The 24,057-nt window shown below is 42.0% G+C and overlaps 2 protein-coding genes across 2 annotated transcripts; both read left to right on the forward strand.

Moving 5' to 3' along the window:
• Nucleotides 1-1,794: 1,794 nt before the first annotated feature.
• On the forward strand, nt 1,795-2,727 carry LOC307093637 (olfactory receptor 10J1-like; the record flags this gene model as incomplete). Its single annotated transcript, XM_079761886.1, has 1 exon — nt 1,795-2,727. The coding sequence occupies one exon, from the start codon at nt 1,795-1,797 to the stop codon at nt 2,725-2,727; it is 933 nt and encodes a 310-aa protein (XP_079618012.1).
• Nucleotides 2,728-14,377: 11,650 nt separating this feature from the next.
• Nucleotides 14,378-15,310, forward strand: LOC307093829 (olfactory receptor 10J1-like; the record flags this gene model as incomplete). Its single annotated transcript, XM_079762102.1, has 1 exon — nt 14,378-15,310. One exon carries the CDS (start codon nt 14,378-14,380, stop codon nt 15,308-15,310), a length of 933 nt encoding a protein of 310 aa, XP_079618228.1.
• Between the last annotated feature and the right edge of the window lie 8,747 nt (nt 15,311-24,057).

Below are 24,057 nucleotides of genomic sequence, written 5' to 3' on the forward strand. Positions count from 1 at the left end.
AGGCTTGCCTCGGCTCTCACAGCCCTGACTTCGTCCAGAAGGCCGTGTGGAAGGACGTCCGGTCATTCGGCTATCGGGTCTAATTAGCATATTATGCTTGTATTATTATAGATGATATTATAAAACCCTCTTACATATGCACCCTGATACATATCTCTGATTATTTCTTTAAAGTAAATAATTGGAAGTGAAAATATTAAGCCAAGGAGAATGGGCATGTGTTATAATTAATTCACTAATATTTTACCTACTTATCTAGATAATCCTATAATTTTTCCAGTTTTCCTAATGATTTTCAATTTTTCCAATTTATTCCTCAATGTAATCTCATTCCAAGAGTATGCCAAATGTATTAATACCTGTTATTAATTTTTTTATCTGTTCACACTGGCCTTAGAATTAAAAGATTGAATCTATGATTTTTAAAATTTTGGACAAGTCACCTAATCCTAGGTGTCTTAGATTTTCCATCTGCAAGATGAAGATAATAATTACCTAACACGTGGGATTGTTATGCTGTTAAATAATATATGTATAAATGCTTTATAAACTAAAAACTGTAATAAGGGACTATTATTTTTGTTATTGTTATCATTATTAATTTTTTTAAATGAGAACGTTGAGATCCCCAGTTACTCCTCAAATAGAAATAGGAGATATGTGCAAACTGGTTTCCCCAGATACCCAGTGTATAATGCTGAAAAAATTAGAAAAGAGAGTTCAGAGTAGAGTAGTGAGTCAGATGACCTATAAAAACTCATATGCAAGCACAAGCTACAAAACACAGAGAAATAACACACATTTTATAAGAATTAGTTACAGAACAACACTAGCAATTGGAAAGGGCTTGGATTGACAGGTTTGAGAAGTCTTTCTGTGCAAGAGGAGATTGGAGTAAAGTATTGACTGAAGAGAAAAACATGTTTCATTAAAAAGCAATGCAAGAGATTAAGAAAACACACACACACACACACACACACACACACACACACACACACCCTCATAGACACAGACAACAGTATGGTAAATCACCAGAGTGAAAGGGGGTTGGAAGGAGGTAAAGAGGGTAAGGGGAGATTAACTGAATGTGAATGGAGACTTGACTTGGGTGGTAAATACACAACACAATATACAGATGATATTCTGTAGAATTGTACACCTGAAACCTATATAATTTTATTCACCAATGTTGCCCCAATAAAAACTTTTTTTCAAAATGGGGAGGGCAATCAGGTTTGAGGCTATTGAATGATTTGTGAAAATATTCATGAAAGATGCAGACAAGTGGAACAGGGAGAAAGCAAACACTTATCTGTTGCTTGGCAGTTTAGAAGGGAAGATGTTTAAGATCAAAATTGTGCTTTAAACAAAGTAGAATAGATTGGCAAATTGTTTTAGGTAAACAAAACCATGCAACTGTAATCCAGGAGAAAATGCTTTTAAACCTTAACTATGCATTTTCTATTTCTTTAGCCTCAGTTTTTCCCTAACACCTGTGTTCTCACTCATCTGAAAATCTGTTCTAAACTTGCCCAGTTATCCTTCCTTCTACCTTATCACAACTCTGTGTATTCTTCTCTACTGTTGTACATACATCTGCATCCATGGACTTACTTCCTGGTTATGTTTTTCTGTCTTTACCTATTAGTGAGCAGTGGTCTCCATTTACCCGGCATCCATCCAGAAACAGGTTCTTATTATCTACTTCTAGAGTTCTCCTGCTCAAAGCATCGGGCACCGATGTATTCTGACTGGGTGGCCTAAGACTGCAGCTTTCAGAGGTGGAATTTATCGATGAGGAGAGAGAACTACACAGTGGTGAGTGAATTTTTTTTCCAGGGTTTTTCCAGCTTTCATGAACACAAACTTACTCTATTTGCAATATTTCTCACCTTGTACGTTTTAACCCTGGCTGGCAATGTCATCATTGTGACAATAATCAGCATTGATCATCACCTTCACACCCCCATGTACTTCTTTCTTAGTATGCTTTCAACCTCAGAAACGATGTACACATTGGTCATTGTACCACAGATGCTTTCCGGCCTCGTAGTACAAAGCCAGTCCATCTCCTTGGTTGGCTGTGCCACCCAGATGTTCTTTTTTATCACTTTGGCCGTCAACAACTGCTTTCTACTCACAGCAATGGGGTATGACCGCTATGTTGCCATCTGCAAACCTTTGAGGTACACAGTCATCATGAACAGGAAGGTGTGTGCCCAGCTGGTTTGGGGGGCCTGCAGCATTGGCCTGCTTGCGGCCATAATTCAGATTTCCTCTGTGTTCAGTCAGCCCTTTTGTGGTAAAGAGGTGGCCCATTATTTCTGTGACATCCGCCCAGTTATGAAACTCTCCTGTGCTGACACCAATCTACATGACATAATTAATTTTATCGTCAGCGCACTTGTCATTGTGGTGCCCATGGGTTTGGTCTTCATCTCCTACATCCTTATCATCTCCACCATCCTCAAGATTGCCTCAAGTGAGGGCCAAAAGAAGGCTTTTGCAACTTGTGCCTCCCACCTCATTGTGGTCATTGTCCACTATGGCTGTGCCTCCATTGCCTACCTCAAGCCTAAGTCGGAGAACACCAAAGATCAGGATCAGCTGATCTCAGTGGCCTACACCATCTTTACTCCTCTCCTGAACCCTGTGGTCTATACTCTGAGAAACAAGGAGGTCAAGAATGCCCTTCACCGTGCTATCAGCAGAAAACCTCTTGCCTAGGATCTTAGGTAGTTTGACATTAACCTATCATAGTCAGGGTATTTTTGCAATCTGAAGAAAAATTATCTTATTTTAATTTTTGTATATATTTGTCCAGTTTTCCCATCACCATTTGTTGAAAAGACTGTGTTTATCTAATTGTATATTCTTGCATCCTTTGTCAGAGATTAATTGACCATATAGGTGTGTGGTGTTTTTTCTTCTGGGCTCTCTATTCTGTTCCATTCATCAATGTGTTCGTTTTTATGCCAGTACCATGATGTTTTGATTACTATGGCCTTGTAGTGAATTTGAGATCAGGTAACATCATACCTCCAATTTTGTTCTTCTTTCTCAATATTGCTGTGCTATTCAGGGTCTTTTGTGGTTCCATGTAAATTTTAAGATTATTTGTTCTAGTTCTGTGAAAAATTCCATAGGTATTTTGATAGAGATTGCATTGAATCTATAGATTGCTTTGGGTAATAAGGATATTTTATCCATGTTAATTCTTTTTATCTGTGGGAATGGTATATACTTCCATTTATTTGTATCTTTAATTTCTTCCTTCAATGTCTTATAATATTCTGAATACAGGTCTTTTACTTTCTTGTCTTGATGTATTCCTAGGTATTTTTTGGTGCAGTTGGAAAAGTGATTGTTTTTATTCGTTTTTCTTTCCAATTGTTATTGGTGTATAAAAATGTAACCAGCCTTTGCTGGTTTGACTCAGTTGATTGAGTGTCAGCGCACAGACTGAAGGGTCCCAGGTTCGATTCCAGTTAAGGGCACATACCTCAGTTGAAGGCTCGATCCCTGGCCCTGGTTGGGGCGTGTTCAGGAGACACCCAATTGTCTCTCTCGCATTGATATTTCTCTTTCTCTGTTTCTCCCCCTCCCTGCCATTCTTTCTAGAAATCAGTAGAAAGATATCCTTAGGTGAGGATTAATAAAAAAAATTCAACTAATTTCTGAATATTGATTAATGTTATATTCTGCTAGGCCGCTTTCTTACACCATTATAAGAATAAACTTAAAATCGAGTTAAATGTATGACCCCAAACCATAAAACCCTTAGAAGAAAAGAGTAAACTTTCTGACATAGTTGTCAGTAATATTTTTTTGGATATGTTTCCTCAGGCAAGGGAAACAAAAATAAAATAAACACATTAGACTACTATCAAACTAAAAAGATTTTGCACAACAAAGGAAACAATCAACAAAATGAAAATGAACCTTCTGAATGGAAGAAAATATGTGTCAGTGATACAAATATTTGCCAGTGATGGAATTAATATTCAATATGTAAAAAGAACTCATACAATATAACAGCAATAAATTAATGAATTAATAAACAATCCAATTTAAAAATGGGTAGAGGAACTGAATAGACATTCCTCAAAGAAGACATGCAGATGGTCAATAAACGTGAAAAGTTGCTCAATATCAATAATCATCAGAGAAATGTACATTAAAACCACAATGAGAAATCACTGCACACCTATCAGAATAGTTATTATCAATAAATCAACAAACAATAAGTATTGGTGAAGATGTGGAGAAAAGGAACCCTCATGCACTGTTGATGGATTTGCGAATGGTACAGTCTCTATAGAAAACAGTTTGGCTGTTCCTTGAAATTTAAAAATCAAACTACCTTATAACCCAGCAATTATACTTCTGGGTGTTTATCTGAACAAATCCAAAACACTGATTTGAAAAAACATATTCATCCCTATGTTCATTGAAGCATTATTTACAATAGCCAAAATATATAAGCAACTCTAGTGCCCATTAATAGATGAATGGATAAAGAAGTGGTACATATATGAAATGGAATAATACTTAGCCCAAATGGATGGATCTAGAGGGTAATATACTAAGTGAAATAAGTCAGAGAGAGAAATACAAATACCATATGATTTCACTTATATGTGGAATCTAAATAAGTAAATAAATAAATGAACAAACAAACAAACAAATGTAAGAGAAACTCATTAATACAGAGCACAAACTAATGGTTTCCAGATGGAAGGAGGGTTTGGAGCAGGGGGTGAAAAGGTGAAGGAATTAAAAGTACAAATTGGGGAGAAACAAAGATGGCGGCATAAGTAAACCCCTATACTGTTGCCTCACACAACAATTTCAAAACTGCAACTGGAAGACAGAGCGGACATAGTCCAGAACCACCAGAAAGCTGGCTGAATAGAAATTATACAACTAGAAGGAAAGAGAAAAGGACACTGAGACTCAGAGGAGCTGTGGAGGTGCGGAGACCCGTGCGCGTGGAAAGGGCGGGCGGCTGAATACGCGGCTGGCTTACTTGCAGCGCGCTGGGAGTGCGGGCAGCAAACTCGCGGCTAGCTTTCTTATTTGGGAGGGAAACAAAACCTCCTGACTGCACTGAAATCCAGCTCTGGGTGAGACTTTGGATACCAGACTCATTTGGGGAGAAACTGGACTGTCTGGCAGTGGGCAACACTCAAGAGCAACCTTCTCTCAGAGCTGCATGCAGCCATTGCCTTGGGACACTGAGACACAGGGGCCTCTTAGGGTGGGGCTGATGGAAAGCAAAGGCTGTCTGCTCCAACCTGAGACTCCGCCCCATTCAAGCTGAGCACAGAAGCTGTCCCAGCAGAGACACTGCTGATCCTCACAGCCAATTAGCCTGGAGGTCAACTCCCCTGTGATACCAACAACAATCAAGGCTTAACTACAACAAGACTGCACACACAGCCCACAAAGGGGTGCACCAGGAGTGTCTACCTCAGGTAACTGGGGAGGCTGAGCTACTGGGCCCTGCTAGGACACCTAGCACACAAAGCCACTCCATCAACTCAGGGAAGCAGCTAAAATGCAGAGACAAAGAGGCAGGCCACAAATGAAGGAAATGGAGGAAAGCAAAAGACTGAGTATAGAGTTCAAAACCACAGTTATAAGGTTTTTCAAAAATTTCCTTAAAAAGACTGATAAATTTAATGAGACCCTCGAGGATATGAAAAAGGATCAACTAGAAATTAAGCATACACTGACTGAAATAAAAAATATTATACAGAGACCTAAAAGCAGACTAGAGGATCGCAAGAATCAAGTCAAAGATTTGGAATACAAAGAAGCAAAAAACACTCCTCCAGAAAAGCAAAAAGAAAAAAGAATTCAAAAAGTTGAAGATGGTGTAAGAAGCCTCTGGGACAACTTCAAGCATACAAACATCAGAATTATGGGGGTCCAAGAAGAGAGAGAGCAAGATACTGAAAACCTATTTGAATAAATAGTGACCGAAAACTTCCCCCACCTGGTGAAAAAAATAGACTTACAAGTCCAGGAAGCGCACAGGACCCCAAACAAAAGGAATCCAAAGAGGACCACACCAAGATACATCGTAATTAAAATGCCAAGAGCAAAAGACAAAGAGAGAATATTAAAAGCAGCAAGAGAAAAACAGTTAATTACCTACAAGGGAGCACCCATACGATTGTCAGCTGATTTCTCAACAGAAACTATGCAGGCCAGACGGGAATGGCAGGAAATATTCAAAGTGATGAATAACAAGAAACTACAACCAAAATTACTCTACCCAGCAAAACTATCATTCAGAATTGAAGGTCAGATAAAGAGCTTCACAGATAAGAAAAAGCTAAAGGAGTTCATCACCACCAAACCAGAACTATATGAAATGCTGAAAGGTATTCTTTAAGAAGAGGAAGAAGAAGAAAAAGACAAAGATAAAAATTATGAACAACAAATACATATCTATCAACAAGTGAATCTAAAAACCAAGGGAATAAAAAATCTGATGAACAGTATTAACTGGTGAATATAATAGAATCAGGGGCATAGAAAGGGAGTGGACTGACAATTCTTGGGGGAAAAGGGGAGTGGGGGTGCGGGAAGAGACTGAACAAAAAGTGTATACCTATGGATGAGGACAGTCGGGGGGTTTAAGGGCAGAGGGTGGGGTAGGAACCTGGTGGAGGGGAGCTATGCGGGGAAAAAAGAGAAACAATTGTAATAATCTGAACAATAAAGATTTATTAAATTAAAAAATAAAAATAAATAAATAAATAAAAGTACAAATTGGCAATTACAAAATAGTCACTGGGTTGTAAAGGACAGCATAGAGAATATAGTCAATAATCTTGTAATAACTGTGTAGTGTCAGGCAGGCATTAATCTTATTAGAGGGAATCACTTCACAAAGTATATAAATGTCTAACTACTAGGCTGGAGTCCTAAAACTAATATAACATTGTATGCCAACCGTACTTGAAAAAAAAATTTAAAAAATAGATTCTCTACCAATAGGACAGTTGCAAAATTTGGTGGTAAGACTGCATTAAAGAATCAAGAGTGTCCCTGACTTGAATTTTTTTATCATCACTATCCTAAGCCTTTTATTAATCTTACTAGAGGCCTGGTGCATGAAATTCGTGCGTGGGGGAGGGGGGTTTCCCTCAGTCCAGCCTGCACCTTCTCCAATCTGTGACCCCTTAGGGATGTCTGACTGCAGTTGGACATCCCTTCTCACAATCCAGGACTGCTGGATCCTAACTACTTGCCTGCCTGCCTGCCTGCCTGATTGCCTCTAACCACTCTGCCTACCAGCCTGATAGCCCTCTAAATGCTCCTCTGCTGGCATTATTGTCCCTAACTGCTCTCCCTTGCCAGCCCGATCACGTCCAACTGCCTTCCCCTGTAGGGCTGAGGGGACTGGAAGACTCCAGCAGGATGAGGCCGGGCTGAGGCGACTGTGCACCAACATCTTGTGGCTGTGGTTGCCACCATCTCGTGAGAGTGTGATGGTCAATTAGCATATTCCCTCTTTATTATGTTGGATAGGTTACCAATTTTGTTGAAGCTCATATTAGAGCTATTTCCTTGGTGAGTCTTGTATGTTTACATGTGAGTAAGTAACTTGTTACATCCAGTAACTTAATTTCTCTGCAATTATATATGCTTTGTACTGAGTGATGCATATGCTCTTCTGTACTCAGAGTGTAGAGAGATCTGAAGATATGTTTTAGAAATTAGTAAATTTAGCCCTAACCGGTTTTGCTCAGTGGATAGAGCATCGGCCTGTGGACTAACAGGTCCCAGGTTCGATTCCGGTCAAGGGCATTTACCTTGGTTGTGGGCACATCCCCAGTAGGAGGTGTGCAGGAGGTACTGATTGATGTTTCTCTCTCATCCATATTTCTAACTCTCACTCTCGTGTGAGTGTGTGTGTGTGTGTGAGTGTGTGTGTCTTTTTTTAAATTTCTTTATTTATTAAGGTATCACATATTTGTCCTCATCCCCCCATTTCAATCCCAAACCCCTTCCCACACATCTGAGAGTGAGTGTGAAGAGGACCTTTCAGAAAGTTTTCTGCTGCCTTTATCTGCGTTCCCTGAAAACACTTCTGCTTCTTTTCTTGGTAGGTTCAAGGGAAACACTCTTACAACCCTACTTCTGATAAAGCCCCATTTGAGATTCTGGCTTTGGGAGTCCTGCCGACTACCTTAACATATTCCTGAAAGCCTCTGCCCACAGTGATGCTATTATTATAGATTGTTGAATTGTTGCATACAGAACCCTATAAGACCTCCTACAGTTGTACAGGGCGTTATAAGATTACCACCCATATGGAAAGCAGTGTGTTCCCCTCTGATCCTACAGTTTGATAATGCAGAAAATTATGGCATGATTCACCCAAATGAATTGAAAGGCCTACCTATGTCTTGTTTTTGTTTGTTTTTATTTATTGTCATTAATGAAAGTATTACAGATGTTCCCCTTTGCCCCCCATTGACCCCTTCCATCCCACTCCTCCCCAGGCCTTCTGTTCATGGGTTATGCATATATGCATATAGGTTATTTGGTTAATCTCTTCCTTCCATCCCTCCCCCTTCCCTCTGACATCTGTCAGTCTGTTCCATGCTTCCATGTCTCTGGACCTATTTTGTTCAGCAGTTTATTTTGTTCATCAGATTCCACATACAAGTGAGATCATGTGATACTTGTCTTTCTCTAACTGGCTTATTTCACTTAGCATAATACTCACCAAGTCCCTCCATGCTGCCTCAAAGGGTAAGAAATCCTTCTTTTTCACTGCTATATAGTATTCCATATAGTATTCTATGTGTCAATGTACCATAGCTTTTTTATCCATTCATCATTAATGGGCACTTGGGCTGTTTCCATGTCTTGGCCATTTGAGCATATTTTGTAGAGCTAGCTGTGGCAGGAACCATTTCTTCCCATGTTTAGAGGCTGGGGTATCTCCAGTACACTAAGCACATTCACTGCTTCAGAGGGCTATCTACTTCAAAATAGTGTGAGATGAAGACTCCGTGGCTCAAGGCAGAGTGGAGAGCTAGCTCTCGGGATCTTGAGGATGAAGTTGCAAAATTGCCTGTAAGGAGCTTCTGGATGTTGGGCTAAGATGAAGCCCTTCATTTGGAAACAGGACATGGTTAGGACATTAAGAGCTCAACGAGTGTGTCTGTGAAGATGGAGAGCTGAGCCCTTCTCAGGGGGGCATGGAAAAGTGCTTGGATACTATGTTATCACCTCAATTTATGATTTAAAAACCTGACTATTTATTTATTTATTTTTAAATATATTTTTGTTGATTTCTGAGAGAAAGAGGGGGCGGAGAGAGAGAGAGAGAGAGAGAGAGAGAGAGAGAGAGAGAGAGAGAGAGAGAGAAACATCAGTCAGATGTCTCTCATATGCTCCCGACCAGGGATCAAACCTGCAACCTAGGTATGTGCCCTGAGCAGGAAGGGAACGGGGAACTTTTTACTGATGCTCCAACCAACTGAGCCACCCAGCCAGGGCGCCTCATCTTATTTGAATAAGTCTCAGGAAGTGGGTTTCTCTTGAATCCTAAAAAATCTGAAATTTGGGGTTTTCTCTGTATAAGCTTACTAAGTATTCCTAGAGGTTTTCTTCATTAAAAATCAAAGCAGTATGAGTTTCTGAAGCCCCAACAATCCCCAATAGTGAGTAAACACATGGCAACCTCTCTCTCATCTGCTTCCCCCTTTCCTAATGAAACCTTTGAGACCTGCTCTAGGATCCTTGCATTCTACCTCTTAGAACCCCGAGGGATTTTCAAAGGTGTGTTCCCAGGAGTCTAGAGGCAAAGGGATTTTCTCCTCTTGGGGAAAATAAATATCCAAAGCTCCTTGAAATCTGGAGTTTAAGAGATGGCATTTTTCCTGTGTCACTTCCCCAGCCAAAGAAGCCAATGCCCCAGCCTCAAGGATTTCAGCAGTTACTTGAACTTCTCTCTGATACCAGAGCAAGCTGACTTTTCCTTGCTTTCTGGGTTTTGGCTTCCACAACAAAGTGTTTGCCCAGGCTTCCTCTGGATAGATTCGGCCCCTTCCATTCCTTTGAAAGATCACTGTCTGGAAAGAGGCTCCTTCCTATTGCCAAGGTCAGAAGCAGTGAGTTGCTGTTGGCAGAACAAAATGAAAATGGAATGCCAGGTATATTTTTCAAAATCTTATTCTTTTCCCTCTATGGTTTTTAGTATTGGTTTGCTTGTATTGATTCTCATGTCCATTGATATTCTATTTCTTTATGCTCATCTTGCTGTGGTAATGGATTCAAGAACATGAAATTTAGCAGACATGATAATGATCTTCCAATATTTTAAATACATTCTGGCTGGAAAGGAAACAGAAGGTAGGCTACTGTGGGGAGGTGGAAAATTGTAGGCAGAGAGTTATTGAATCAATATAATGTAACATTTTCTAAGAATTAAGGTCATCCAAAAATAGAATTAATGACAGTATATCTATATGGATCTATAAATAGAATATTATGCACCATTGAAAATAAAGTGTGAGATGGATTTATAGTACTATTATGGAAAGTATTCAAGAAATAATATTTAAGTGAAAAGATTACTTGTGAATTGGTGTGTTGCATATAATTTCATTTGTATAAAATTATATTAAAATATGCATAATTGTGCATAGAAAATTGCTAAACAGAAATAAATAAATTTAAAAAACAAATATGAATTGTTTTTTTCTGGACTAGAGAATGCAAATTACAGAAGGAGAAAACTACCTTTCCCATTTATACTCTACTTTACAGATGGCTTTTTCCCCCTTAAGCATTTTTACAACAAAAAAACCTAGTTTTATATTTTTAAGTAAACTTAGTATCTTCAAAAAAAAAAGAGGGGGTGCTAACTTGTAAGATAATAAATTTCCTATCGTTGGAAGCACTGAAGCAGAATTTGGTGAACTATTTGTGAGCAATGCTGGGCTTTTAGTTACCCCCTAACTCTAAGTTCTATGATTCAGTTCTAATGAAAGAACTTAAAGCTACAAAGAATGTGAGTTTTTCCAGCTTGCTTCCAACTGGAAAGATCTGAATAACGAAATGGATTAGATGAACCCCTTGCCCAGGATTGCTTGTCAGGTCTCAGCAGAAAATGATTTCTCTAGAAGGTAGTAATTTTTCATTTTTTAAATTGTGGAGAGATGTTTTAGGCGAAAGTCCCAGAATATAAAGAAACAGAAAATGGTGTCAAATGCTGCGTTTCTCAGTGCCATGGTTTCCCAGGCGGAGGCTGCTATGTGGTCTCAGGGATCATGACCATATTGCAGTCCGAGTGCAATCACCCATCAGGTCTTCGCCATTGGATGAGTCATTGTTTTCCTGAGGGGGTGATGAGAGAGGGAACGTGATTGCAGCAATGCACAAGCACAGTTCAGTCTTTTCTCTTCGATAGCCTGGCTGAGTTTTTCTGTTCCGTTTAGTGTAGGTAGGATTGATTTTCCTCTTCCATAGATCTGAGTTTTGTTCCATATTAAATTAGGAAACACAGTAAAACAGGAATGCTTAAGGACAAGCTTGTTCCCACATCCCTGAGGAAAATTAACACATACATATTGTACTGTACATTTTTCTCTAAATTTTGAAATATTTTCTTCTTTATTGTTCTTAAAAATCTATAATAAGGAAATTACAAAACCTGACCTCACCCAACTATTTATATCTCACTGTACTAATACCCGTTTTGACCCTGTGGTTATTAAAAATTTTAGTATTATTTTCATCATGGATTTCTGCATTAAAGTGTAAAAACTATTGCATTAAACTTGTATTCATCTTGATTATTGACTTTTTTTGCTGCTCCCTTAATTTTGCACCCAAGACCAGCGCCTCACTCACCGCCCTGTACTTCCAGCACTTCTCAGAAAGGCTTTCTCTCTGCCAACCACCATCTTCCTTTACAAATTGGAGTTCATTTCCTCCAGATGTGGTGCTGAGGTGCTCCAATGGCTATAAAATGCCCGTTCTGTCAGCTTTCCTGTCTTGGCCGTAAATTAACCCCCTACTTTCACCTGTTCTCCTCAGGCCTCTCTGCAATCTCATAATAGAGTTCCTTTTTGTAGCAGAATTATAGAATTTGACTGTCTTTAGAAGATAGTAATTAAGATTAATATATGTATTATATATAGAGAGAAAGATAACTTAAGATTCTCCATTTACTACTTAGAAAAAATTATTTTTAGCATTTTGGTAAATTTCTTTCCAGCCCTTTTTAATGGCAGGTGTGCCATTGAATGCATTACCTTCATTTCTTTCTTCCTTCGTTTCCTTTTCTTTGTATTATTTTTACAAAATTATGGTCTGTCTTGTATGTTTGTATCTACCTATGTATCTATGTAACTGTGTATGTATGGTGCATAGTTCCCATTAAATGAATGTGATATAATTTATTTAACCATTCCTTTTTTTCATTTACATTGTTTTTGGTCTTCATTATTACAAACTAGAGGCACGATGCACGAAATTCGTGCAAGGGGCTTGGCCATTGAAGCTGGGGCGGCTTGCCTTGGCCCTCCCACCTGTGGAGGCTTTCCTCAGCCCTCACAGCCCTGACTTTGTCCAGAAGGTCATCCAGTCTAATTAGCATATTATGCTTTGGCTGTCCAGTCTAATTAGCATATTATGCTTTTATTATTATAGATGATATTATAAAACCCTCTTACACATGCATCCTGATACATATCTCTGATTATTTCTTTAAAGTAAATAATTGGAAGTGAAAATATTAAGCCAAGGAGAATGGGAATTTGTAATAATTTATACACTAATATTTTAACTACTTACTTAGATAATCCTAAAATTTTTTCCAGTTTTCCTAACGATTTTCAATTTTTCCAATTTGTTCCTCAATGTAATCTCATTTCCAGAGTAAGGCAAATGTATTAATACTTGTTAATAGTCACCAAAATGGTTTTCTTTTTTCATCTGTTCACACTGGCCTTAGAATTAAAAGATTGAATCTATGATTTTTTAAATTTTGGACATATCACCTAATCCTAGGTGTCTTAGATTTTCCATCTGCAAGATGAAAATAGTAATTACCTAACAAGTGGGATTGTTATACTCTTAAATAATATATGTATAAATGCTTTATAAACTAAAAACTGCAATAAGGGACTATTATTTTTGCTGTTGTTATTGTTATTATTTTTTTAAATGAGAACATTGTGATCCCCAATTACCCCTCAAATAGAAAATAGGAGATATGTGCAACCTGGTTTCCCCAGATACCCAGTTTATAATGCTGAAGAAATTAGAAAAGAGAGTTCAGAGTAGAGTAGTGAGTCAGACGACCTACAAAAACTCATATGCAAGCACAAGCTACAAAACACAAATAACACACATTTTATGAGAATTAGTTGCAGAGCAACACTAGCAATTGGAAAGGGCTTGGATTGATAGGTTTGAGAAGTCTTTCTGTTCAAGAGGAGACTGGAGTAAAGTATTGACTAAAGAGAAATACATGCTTCATTAAAAACCAATGCAAGAGGTTAACACACACACACACACACACACACACACACACACACACACACCCTCATAGACACAGACAACAGTATAGTAAATCACCAGAGTGAAAGGGGGTTGGAAAGAGGTAAAGAGGGTAAGGGGAGATTAACTGAATATGAATGGAGACTTGACTTGGGTGCTAAATACACAATATAATATACAGATGATGTTCTGTGGAAGTGTACACTTGAAACCTATACAATTTTATTCACCAATAAACTCAATAAAAACTTTTTTTCAAAATGGGAGGGCAGTCAGTTTAGAGGCTATTGAATGATTTGTGAAAATGGTTTATGAAAGATGCAGGCAAGTGGAACGGGGAGAAAGCAAACACTTATCTGGTGCTTGGCAGTTTAGAAGGGAAGATGTTTAAGATTAAAATTGTGCTTTAAACAAAATAGAATAGATTTCCAAATTTGTTTTAGGTAAACAAAACCATGCGACTGTAATACAGGGAAAATTCTTTTAAAACTTAACTATGCATTTTCTATTTCTTTAGCCTCAGTATTTCCCTAACACCTGTGTTCTCACTCATCAGGAAATCTGTCCTAAACTTGCCCAGTTATCCTTCCTTCTACCTTATCACAACTCTGTGTATTCTTCTCTACTGTTGTACATACGTCTGCATCCATGGAATTACTTCCTGATTGTGTTTTTCTGTCTTCACCTATTAGTGAGTAGTAGTCTCCATTTACCTGGCATCCATCCAGAAAGAGATCCTTATTATCTGCTTCTAGAGTTCTACTGCTCAAAGCATCGGTCACCAATGTATTCTGACTGATTGGGCTAAGTCTGCAGCTTTCAAATGTGGAATTTATCGATGAGGAGAGAGAACTACACAGTGGTGAGTGAATTTTTTTTCCAGGGTTTTTCCAGCTTTCATGAACACAAGCTTACTTTATTTGCAATATTTCTCACTTTGTACGTTTTAACCCTGGCTGGCAATGTCATCATTGTGACAATTATCAGTATTGATCGTCGCCTTCACACCCCCATGTACTTCTTCCTTAGTATGCTTTCAACCTCAGAAACGATGTACACATTGGTCATTGTACCACCAATGCTCTCCAGCCTCATCGGACAAAGCCAGTCCATCTCCTTGGCTGGCTGTGCCACCCAGATGTTCTTTTTTATCACTTTGGCCATCAACAACTGCTTTCTACTCACAGCAATGGGGTATGACCGCTATGTCGCCATCTGCAAACCTTTGAGGTACACAGTCATCATGAACAGGAAGGTGTGTGCCCAGCTGGTTTGGGGGGCCTGCAGCATTGGCCTGCTTGTGGCCATAATTCAGATTTCCTCTGTGTTCAGTCAGCCCTTTTGTGGTAAAAAGGTGGCCCATTATTTCTGTGACGTCCTCCCAGTTATGAAACTCTCCTGTGCTGACACCAATCTACATGACATAATTAATTTTATCATTAGCTCACTTGTCATTGTGTTGCCCATGGGTTTGGTCTTCATCTCCTACATCCTTATCATCTCCACCATCCTCAAGATTGCCTCAAGTGAGGGCCAAAAGAAGGCTTTTGCAACTTGTGCCTCCCACCTCATTGTGGTCATTGTCCACTATGGCTGTGCCTCCATTGCCTATCTCAGGCCTAAGTCGGAGAACACCAAAGATCAGGATCAGCTGATCTCAGTGGCCTACACCATCTTTACTCCTCTCCTGAACCCTGTGGTCTACACTCTGAGAAACAAGGAGGTCAAGAATGCCCTTCACCGTGCTATCAGCAGAAAACCTCTTGCCTAGGATCTTAGGTAGTTTGGCATATAACCTATCAGACTCTGGGTATTTTTGCAATCTGAAAAAAAGATCGTATTTTAATTTTTGTATGTATTTGTCCAGTTTTCCCATCACCATTTATTGAAAAGACTGTTTTTACCCAATTGTATATTCTTGCATCCTTTGTCAGAGATTTATTGACCATATAGGTGTGTGGTGTTTTTTTCTTCTGGGCTCTCTATTCTGGTCCATTGATCAATGTGTTCGTTTTCATGCCAGTACCATGATGTTTTGATTATTATGGCCTTGTAGTGTAATTTGAGATCAGGCAACATCATACCTCCAATTTTGTTCTTCTTTCTCAATATTGCTGTGCTATTCAGGGTCTTTTGTGTTTCCACGTAAATTTTAAGATCATTTGTTGTAGTTCTGTGAAAAATTCCATAGGTATTTCGATAGAGATTGCATTGAATCTATAGATTGCTTTTGGTAATAAGGATATTTTAACCATGTTAATTCTTTTTATCTGTGGGCATGGTATATACTTGCATTTGTTTGTATGTTCTTTAATTTATTTCTTTAATGTCTTATAATGTTCTGAATACAGGTCTTTTACTTTCTTGGTTAGATGTATTTCTAGGTATTTTTTGGTGGAGTTGGAAAAGTGATTGTTTTTATTCCTTTTTCTTTCCAATTGTTATTGGTGTATAAAAATGCATCCAGCCTTAGCCGGTTTGGCTCAGTTGATAGCGCTCAGACTGAAGGGTCCCAGGTTCCAGTCCGGTTAAGGGCACATACCTCAGTTGAAGGCTTGATCCCTGGCCCTGGTTGGGGCATGTGTAGGAGGCAACCAATTAGTGTGTCTCTCTCTCATTGATATTTCTCTTTCTCTGTTTCTCCCTCTCCCTTCCATTCTTTCTAGAAATCAATAGAAAGATATCCTTGGGTGAGGATTAACAAAAAAAATTCAACTAATTTCTGAATATTAATGTTGTATTCTGCTAGGCCACTTTCTTATACCATCCTCTCTAATAAAATGGTAATATGCAAATTAACCATCACTCCGCTACATAAGCCACACCCACCAGCCAAGCCACACCCACCAGCCAATCAGGGTATGCAAATTAACCCCAATCCAAGATGGCTACAGCCACAGAGAGCAAGGTTTCCCAGGTAACAGAGCAAGCCAAGCTTTCCATAGCCGTTGCAGGCCTAAGCCTCCACTCAAGCTACAAAGTTTCAATTATAGAAGGTAAACAAATTCAAACAAATGGCGGCAGAATGGAGCTTGAGAGAGCAGGCCAGGGTTGCCAGCGGCAACAGGGGAAGCAAAGCTTTCTGCACACCCTGGCCGGGCTCACCCGCTTAAGGCTACAAAGTTTCAATTGTAGAAGGTGAATTAACTGCCACAGAAATGGCTGCCGCCCCAGAAATGGCTGCCGCCCCAGGCTACAAAGTTTCAATTGTAGAAGGAAAATAAATTCCAGATACCAGGGCCTCCCCTTGGGTTGCCAGGAGGCGTGGCCGGCCTGCAAACCACCACAGGCCCCTTGCTCAGGCCGCCCCACACCCCAAGGGAACCCCCACCCTTATCTGTGACACCCTTCAGGGCAAACCAGCTGGCCCCCACCCGTGCACCAGGCCTCTATCCTATCTAATAAAAGAGTAATATACAGATTGATCATCACTGCAACACACAATATAGCTGCCCCCATGTGGTCAAAGATCCTGCCCCCATGTGGACACAAGATGGCCACTACAAGATGGCCAGCAGGAGAGGGCAGTTGTGAGGCACCCGGCCTGCAAGGGAGGGCAGTTGTGAGGGACCAGGCCTGCAAGGGAGGGCAGTTGAGAGGGACCAGGCTTGCAAGGGAGGGCAGTTGGAGGTGATCAACCCTGCAGGAGAGGGCAGTTAGGGGTGACCAGGCTGGCAGAGGAGGGAAGTTAGGGGCAAACAGGCTGGCAGGGGAGCAGTTAAGCATCAACCAGGCTGGCAGCGGAGTGGTTAGGGGGTGATCAGGCTGGCAGGCAGAAGCGGTTAGGGGCAATCAGGAAGGCAGGCAGGTAAGCAGTTGGGAGCCAGCAGTCCTGGATTGTGAGAGGGATGTCCCAGATTGGAGAGGGTACAGGCTGGGCTGAGGGACAACCCCCCGCCATGCACGAATATCGTGCACCGGGCTTCTAGTTATAAGAATAAACTCAAAATAGATTAAAGACTTAAATGTATGACCCCAAACCATAAAACCCTTAGAAGAAAAGAGTAAACTTTCTGACATAGCTGTCAGTAATATTTTTTTGGATATGTTTCCTCAGGCAATGGAAACAAAAATATAATAAACACAAAAATAAAAGAAATACATCAAACTAAAAAGATTTTTCACAACAAAGGAAACCATCAACAAAATGAAAAGGCAACCTACTACATGGAAGAAAATATTTGTCAGTGATACAAATATTTGCCAGTGATCATATTCATATTCAATATGAAAAAAGAACTCATACAATATAACAGCAATAAATTAATGAATTAATAAACAATCTAATTTAAAAATGGATAGAGGAACTGAATAGACATTCCTCAAAGAGGACATACAGATGGTCAATAAACATATGAAAAGATGCTCAATACAATAATCATCAGAGAAATGTACATTAAAACCACAATGAGAAATCACTGCACACCTATCAGAATAGTTATTATCAATAAATCAACAAACAATAAGTATTGGTGAAGATGTGGAGAAAAGGAACCCTCATCCACTGTTGATGGATTTGCGAATGGTACAGTCTCTATAGAAAACAGTTTGGCTATTCCTTGAAAATTAAAAATCGAACCACCTTATAACCCAGCAATTATACTTCTGAGTGTTTATTTGAAGAAATCCAAAACACTGATTTGAAAAAACATATTCATCCCTATGTTAATTGAAGCATTATTTACAATAACCAAAATATATAAGCAACTCTAGTGCCCATTAATAGGTGAGTGGATAAAGAAGTGGTACATATATAAAATGGAATAATACTTAGCCCAAATGGATAGATCTAGAGAGTAATATACTAAGTGAAATAAGTCAGAGAGAGAAATACAAATACCATATGATTTCACTTGTATGTGGAATATAAATAAATAAACAAACAAATGAAAGAGAAAATCATAGATACAGAGAACAAACTAATGATTGCCAGGTGGGAGGAGTGTTGGAGGGCGGGGTGAAAAGGTGAAGGGATTAAAAGTACAAATTGGCAATTACAAAATAGTCACTGGGTTGTAAAGGACAGCATAGAGAATATAGTCAATAATCTTGTAATAACTGTTTGGTGTCAGGCAGGCATTAACCTTATTAGAGGGAATCACTTCACATCCTATCTAATAAAGCAGTAATATGCAAATTAACCATCACTCTGCTACACCCACCAGCCACGCCCCCCAGCCAATCAAGAGTGATATGCAAATTAACCCAGCCAAGATGGCAGTTAACTTGCACATCCAGGTGCAGAGCGAAGACTGAAGACAGTGGAGAAGGAAGCCAAGCACTGCAGAAGCGAGCAAAGCTGCAGAGAAGTAAGCAAGCGGGGCGGTGGAGAAAAAAGGGAAGCAGGCAGGGCGGGGGAGAAGGGAGTGAGCGAGGCAGCAGAGAAGGGAGGGAGCGAGGCAGCGGAGAAGGGAGGGAGCGAGGCAGCAGAGAAGGGAGGGAGCGAGGCAGCAGAGAAGGGAGGGAGCGAGGCAGCAGAGAAGGGAGGGAGCGAGGCAGTGGAGAAGGGAGGGAGCGAGGCAGCGGAGACAGGAGGGAGTGAGGCAGAGTAGATGGGTGGGAGGGAGCGAGGCAGAGTAGACGGGAGGGAGCGAGGCAGCAGAGATGGGTGGGAGCGAGGCAGTGGAGACGGGTGGGAGAGAGGCAGAGGAGACGAGAGGGAGCGAGGCAGCAGAGACGGGTGGGAGCTTCGCTCAGGCTGCAGGAAGCCCTATTCTTGCAGGAGTATTCCTGCAATGGGCGGCTAGTAGTACATAAATGTCTAACCACTATGCTGTACACCTGAAACTAATATAACATTGAATACCAACTGTAATTGAAAAAAGTTTTAAAAAAATAGATTCTCTACCAATAATACAGCTGCAAAATTTGGTGGTAAGACTGCATTAAAGAATCAAGAGTGTCCCTGACTTGAATTTTTTTTATCATCACTCTCCTAAGCCTTTTATTAATCACATAGGTTACCAGTTTTGTTGAAGCTCATATTAGAGCTATTTCCTTGGCAAGTCTTGTATATGTACATGTTTGTAAGTAACTTGTTACATCCAGCAACTGAATTCCTCGACAGTTATATATGCTTTGTACTGAGTGATGCATATGCTCTTCTGTACTCACAGTATAGAGAGATCTGAAGATATGTTTTGAAATTAGTAGATTTATTAATTCCACCTCTCAACTAGCTCTGGCTGGCTCAGATTTGAAAATTAGCCCATGACTTTCGGTCTTTCTTTTGTGGAACCTGAGCTGGTACCCTTGTCTTGCCTTGACCCTCGTCATCCTATCTAATAAAAGAAAAACATGCAAATTGATCATACCTCTGCTATGCCCACCAGCCAATCAGGAGCGAGTATGCAAATTAACCCAACCAAGATGGTGGCAGCCATGGAGCTGGAGCGACCAGGAAGTTTGGGTTTTCCCCGGGAATAGAGGAAGCCAAGTTTCCAGCATGCCCTGGCTGGCGCTGGCCTCCCCACTCAAGGCTACAAAGTTTCAATTATAAAAGATAAATAAATCCCAGATACCTGCTTCCAGCTGATCCTGGCCTCCACTCAAGGAGGCACTGAAAAAAAAAAAGAAAAGAAAAAAAGGAGGGGCTGGGAGCCATCAGCCCCTCACCCAGGCTGGCCAGGCACCTCAGTGGGAACCCACACCCTGAAGGGAGTGTGGCCAGCCTGAAAACAGCCCTCAGCCCTCACCCAGGCTGACCACACCCTCATGGGGTGAGGGTCCCTGCTGGGGGGCTTGGCCAGCCTGCAAACAACCATCAGCCCCTCACCTAGGCTGGCCAGGCACCCCAGTGGGATCCCCACCCTGATCCGCGACACCCTTAAGGGCAAACCAAGCAGCCCCCACCCATGCACCAGGCCTCTATCTATACTAATAAAAGGGTAATATGCTAATTAGACTAGGAGACCTTCCAGGACGTTCTTCTGGACAAAGCCATGGTGGCGGGGCCGAGGTAGAGGCAGTTAGAGGCCAAGAGGGGATGGCAATTGTGGATTATCAGGCTGGTGGGGGTTAGGGCCGTTGGGGGTAAGCAGACCAGCAGGGGGGCCAGTTGGGGTCAAGCAGGCCATCAGTGGGGGTCAGTTGGAGGTGATCAGGATAGCGGGGTGGGGCAGTTTGGAGTGAGCAGGCCAGCAGGGGGCCAGCAGGAGGGCAGTTGGGGGTGAGCAGGCTGTCAGGGGAGGCAGTTGGGGGTGAGCACACTGGCACGGGGGATGGTTGGGGGTGATCAGGCTGGTGGGGGAGGGGGGAGCATTTGGAGGCAAGCAGGCCAGCGGCGGGGGGCAATTGAGGGCGAGCAGGCCGGCAGGCAGAGTGGTTAGGAACAATCAGGCAGGCAGGCAGGCAGGTGAGTCTTTAGGAGCCAGCAGTCCTAGATAGCGAGAGGGATGTCTGACTGCAGGTTTAGGCCCAATCCATATAAATCGGCAGTCGGACATCCTTCAAGTGGTCCCAGATTGGAGAGGGTGCAGGCCAGGCTGAGGAACAACCCCCCGCTGCACAAATTTCGTGCACCAGGCCACTAGTCTATATATATAAAAAGCCAGCATCCATAATGACTGGAACGACCAATGACCAGTCGCTATGATGCCCACTGTGGCCAGTGAACTGGCCTGATCAGGGGGTGGGGCCAGCCGGCCAACCTCCTGCGGCCCCTTGTCCCAGCCAGCTAACCCTGTTCAGCCTGCCCCAACATGATAAGCCCATAGCCCCTCCCCACACCTGGCCCCACCCCAGATTGGCTCCCCCATCTTGATCAGGGGCAGGGCCAGCTGGCCAACATCCCAGGGCCCCTCCCCGAGGCCATCCCAGCCCCCAATTGGCCCCCCAACCCAAATAGGGGGTAGGGCTGGCCGGCCAACTTCCTGAAGCCCCACCCCCAGGCTTCCCTGCCCCTGATCACACCCCCCACCCCAATAGGGGACAGGGCTATCTTGCCAACCTCCTGCAGCCCCTCCCCCTGGCTGGCCCTGCCCCTGATGGGCCCCCACTACCCTGATTGGCCCACAGCCTCTCCCCCAACCTGTTTCCACTCCAGATTGGACCCCCACCCCGATCAGGGGCAGGGACGAATGACCAACCATGCATGACCCCTTCCCCAGCTGCTGGCCCCAGTCAGCACTGCACCACATTCTGGGGTGAAGCTGGCTGGCCCACCACCAACAGGCCCTCCCCATGGCTGGCCCTGCCCCCAATAAGCCCCCCAACCCCAATCACGGGTGGGGCCCACCTGACAATCGCCCGCAGCCGCCCTCCCCACCAGCTGGTCCAGCCCTAATTGGGCCTCAATTGGGGAGGGCTGGCTGGCTGGCCAACCTCCCTCCATCTCCTCCTCCTGACAGGCCCAGCCCTGGTCTTCCCTGATTGGGACCGGGCTGGCTGGACCCCACCCGTGTACAAGTTTGTGCACTGGCCTGCTAGTTTCTACATAATTGGACTCATTTTCTGTGAACAGTTGGGTGCTTAGTTTAAACTCACAGTTTAAACACTTGTCTAAACAAGTCTGGAAACCTCCCAATTCCTCTTGTTTCTGCTTTCTAAAGGGGAAAATTGTAATGATATGTGGAAAATGTTTAAGGCTTTGTAATTATTTGGACTTGAGTAAAATGAGGAAGAACTTGCCAAGTGATTGCTGGTACCTAAAGGGCTGATGTTTTAAAATAATCCTATGTAATAAAGAGGTATTATGCAAATTTACCATCACATCCTCCTACAAGATGGCCGCCCCATATCATCACAGATGACTGCCCCCATGTCATCACAAGATGGCTGGCAGGGAACGGCAGTTGGGGGCAATCGGGATGGCAGGGGAGCAGTTAGGCATCGATCAGGCTTGCAGGGGAGTGTTTAGGGGGTGATCAGGCTGGCAGGCAGAAGTGGTTAGGGGCAATCAGGCAGGCAGGCAGATGAACTGTTGGGAGCCAGCAGTCCCGGATTGTGAGAGGAATGTTGGGATCGGGGCTAAACCATCAGCCAGACAACCCCAGAGGGGTCCCAGGTTTGAGAGGATGCAGGCTGGGCTGAGGGACATAACCCCCCACACCCAGTGCATGAATTTTGTGCATCGGGTCTCTAGAACTAATAATAATTCCTATCTGCAACGCATCATCGTTCTCTTGCTTAAAGACAGTCGAAACCTGCATTGAAAGGTGCATTGAAAGTACATGTCAAACCCAGGTCTTGGGAATTCCTGATAGCAGAAGGGCCAATAAGGGAAATATTCATGTTTATGGAGCATGGCCTTGAAGAAAAGGTTTGCCCACTCAGAACAGCTATCTCGAAGAGAGCAACCTGAGAGTGAGTGTGAAGAGGACCTTTCGGAAATTTTTCTGTTGCCTTTATCTGCACGCCCTGGGAACACTTCTGAATCTTTTCTTGGTAGGTTCAAGGGAAACACTCTTACAACCCTACTTCTGATAAAGCCCCATTTGAGATTCTGGCTTTGGGAGTCCTGCCGACTACCTTAACATATTCCTGAAAGCCTCTGCCAACAGTGATGCTATTTTTATAGATTGTTGAATTGTTGCATACAGAACCCTATAAGACCTCCTGCAGTTGTACAGGACTTCATAAGATTGGCACTGATATGGAAAGCAGTGTGTTTCCCTTGGATCCTATAGTTTGATAATGCAGAAAATTATGGCATGATTCACCCAAATGAATTGAAAAGCCTACCTATGTCTTATTTTTTGTTTGTTTTTATTTATTGTCATTATTGAAAGTATTACAGATGTTCCCCTTCCCCCCATTGACCCCTTCCATCCCACTCCTTCCCTCTCCCCAGGCCTTCTGTTCATGGGTTATGCATATATGCATATAGGTTATTTGGTTAATCTCTTCCTTCCATCCCTCTGACATCTGTCAGTCTGTTCCATGCTTCCATGTCTCTGGACCTATTTTGTTCATCAGTTTATTTTGTTCATTAGATTCCACATACAAGTGAGATCATGTGATACTTGTCTTTCTCTAACTGGCTTATTTCACTTAGCATAATACTCACCAAGTCCCTCCCATGCTGCCTCAAAGGGTAAGAAATCCTTCTTTTTCACTGCTATATAGTATTCCATATAGTATTCTATGTGTCAATGTACCATAGCTTTTTTATCCATTCATCTATTAATGGGCACTTGGGCTGTTTCCATGTCTTGGCCATTTGAGCACATTTTGTAGAGCTAGCTGCTGCAGGAACCATTTCTTCCCATGTTTAGAGGCTGGGGTATCTCCAGTACACTAAGCACATTCACTGCTTCAGAGGGCTATCTACTTCAAAATAGTGTGAGATGAAGACTCCGTGGCTCAAGGCAGAGTGGAGAGCTAGCTCTCGTGATCTTGAGGATGAAGTTGCAAAATTGCCTGTAAGGAGCTTCTGGATGTTGGGTTAAGATGAAGGCCTTCGTCTGGAAACAGGACATGATTAGGACATTAAGAGTTCAACGAGTGTGTCTGTGAAGATGGAGAGCTGAGCCCTTCTCAGGGGGGCATGGAAAAGAGCTAGGATACTATGTTATCACC

The sequence above is a fragment of the Cnephaeus nilssonii genome (genome assembly GCF_951640355.1).
Source record: "Cnephaeus nilssonii genome assembly, chromosome: 21".
Lineage (NCBI taxonomy): Eukaryota > Metazoa > Chordata > Mammalia > Chiroptera > Vespertilionidae > Cnephaeus > Cnephaeus nilssonii.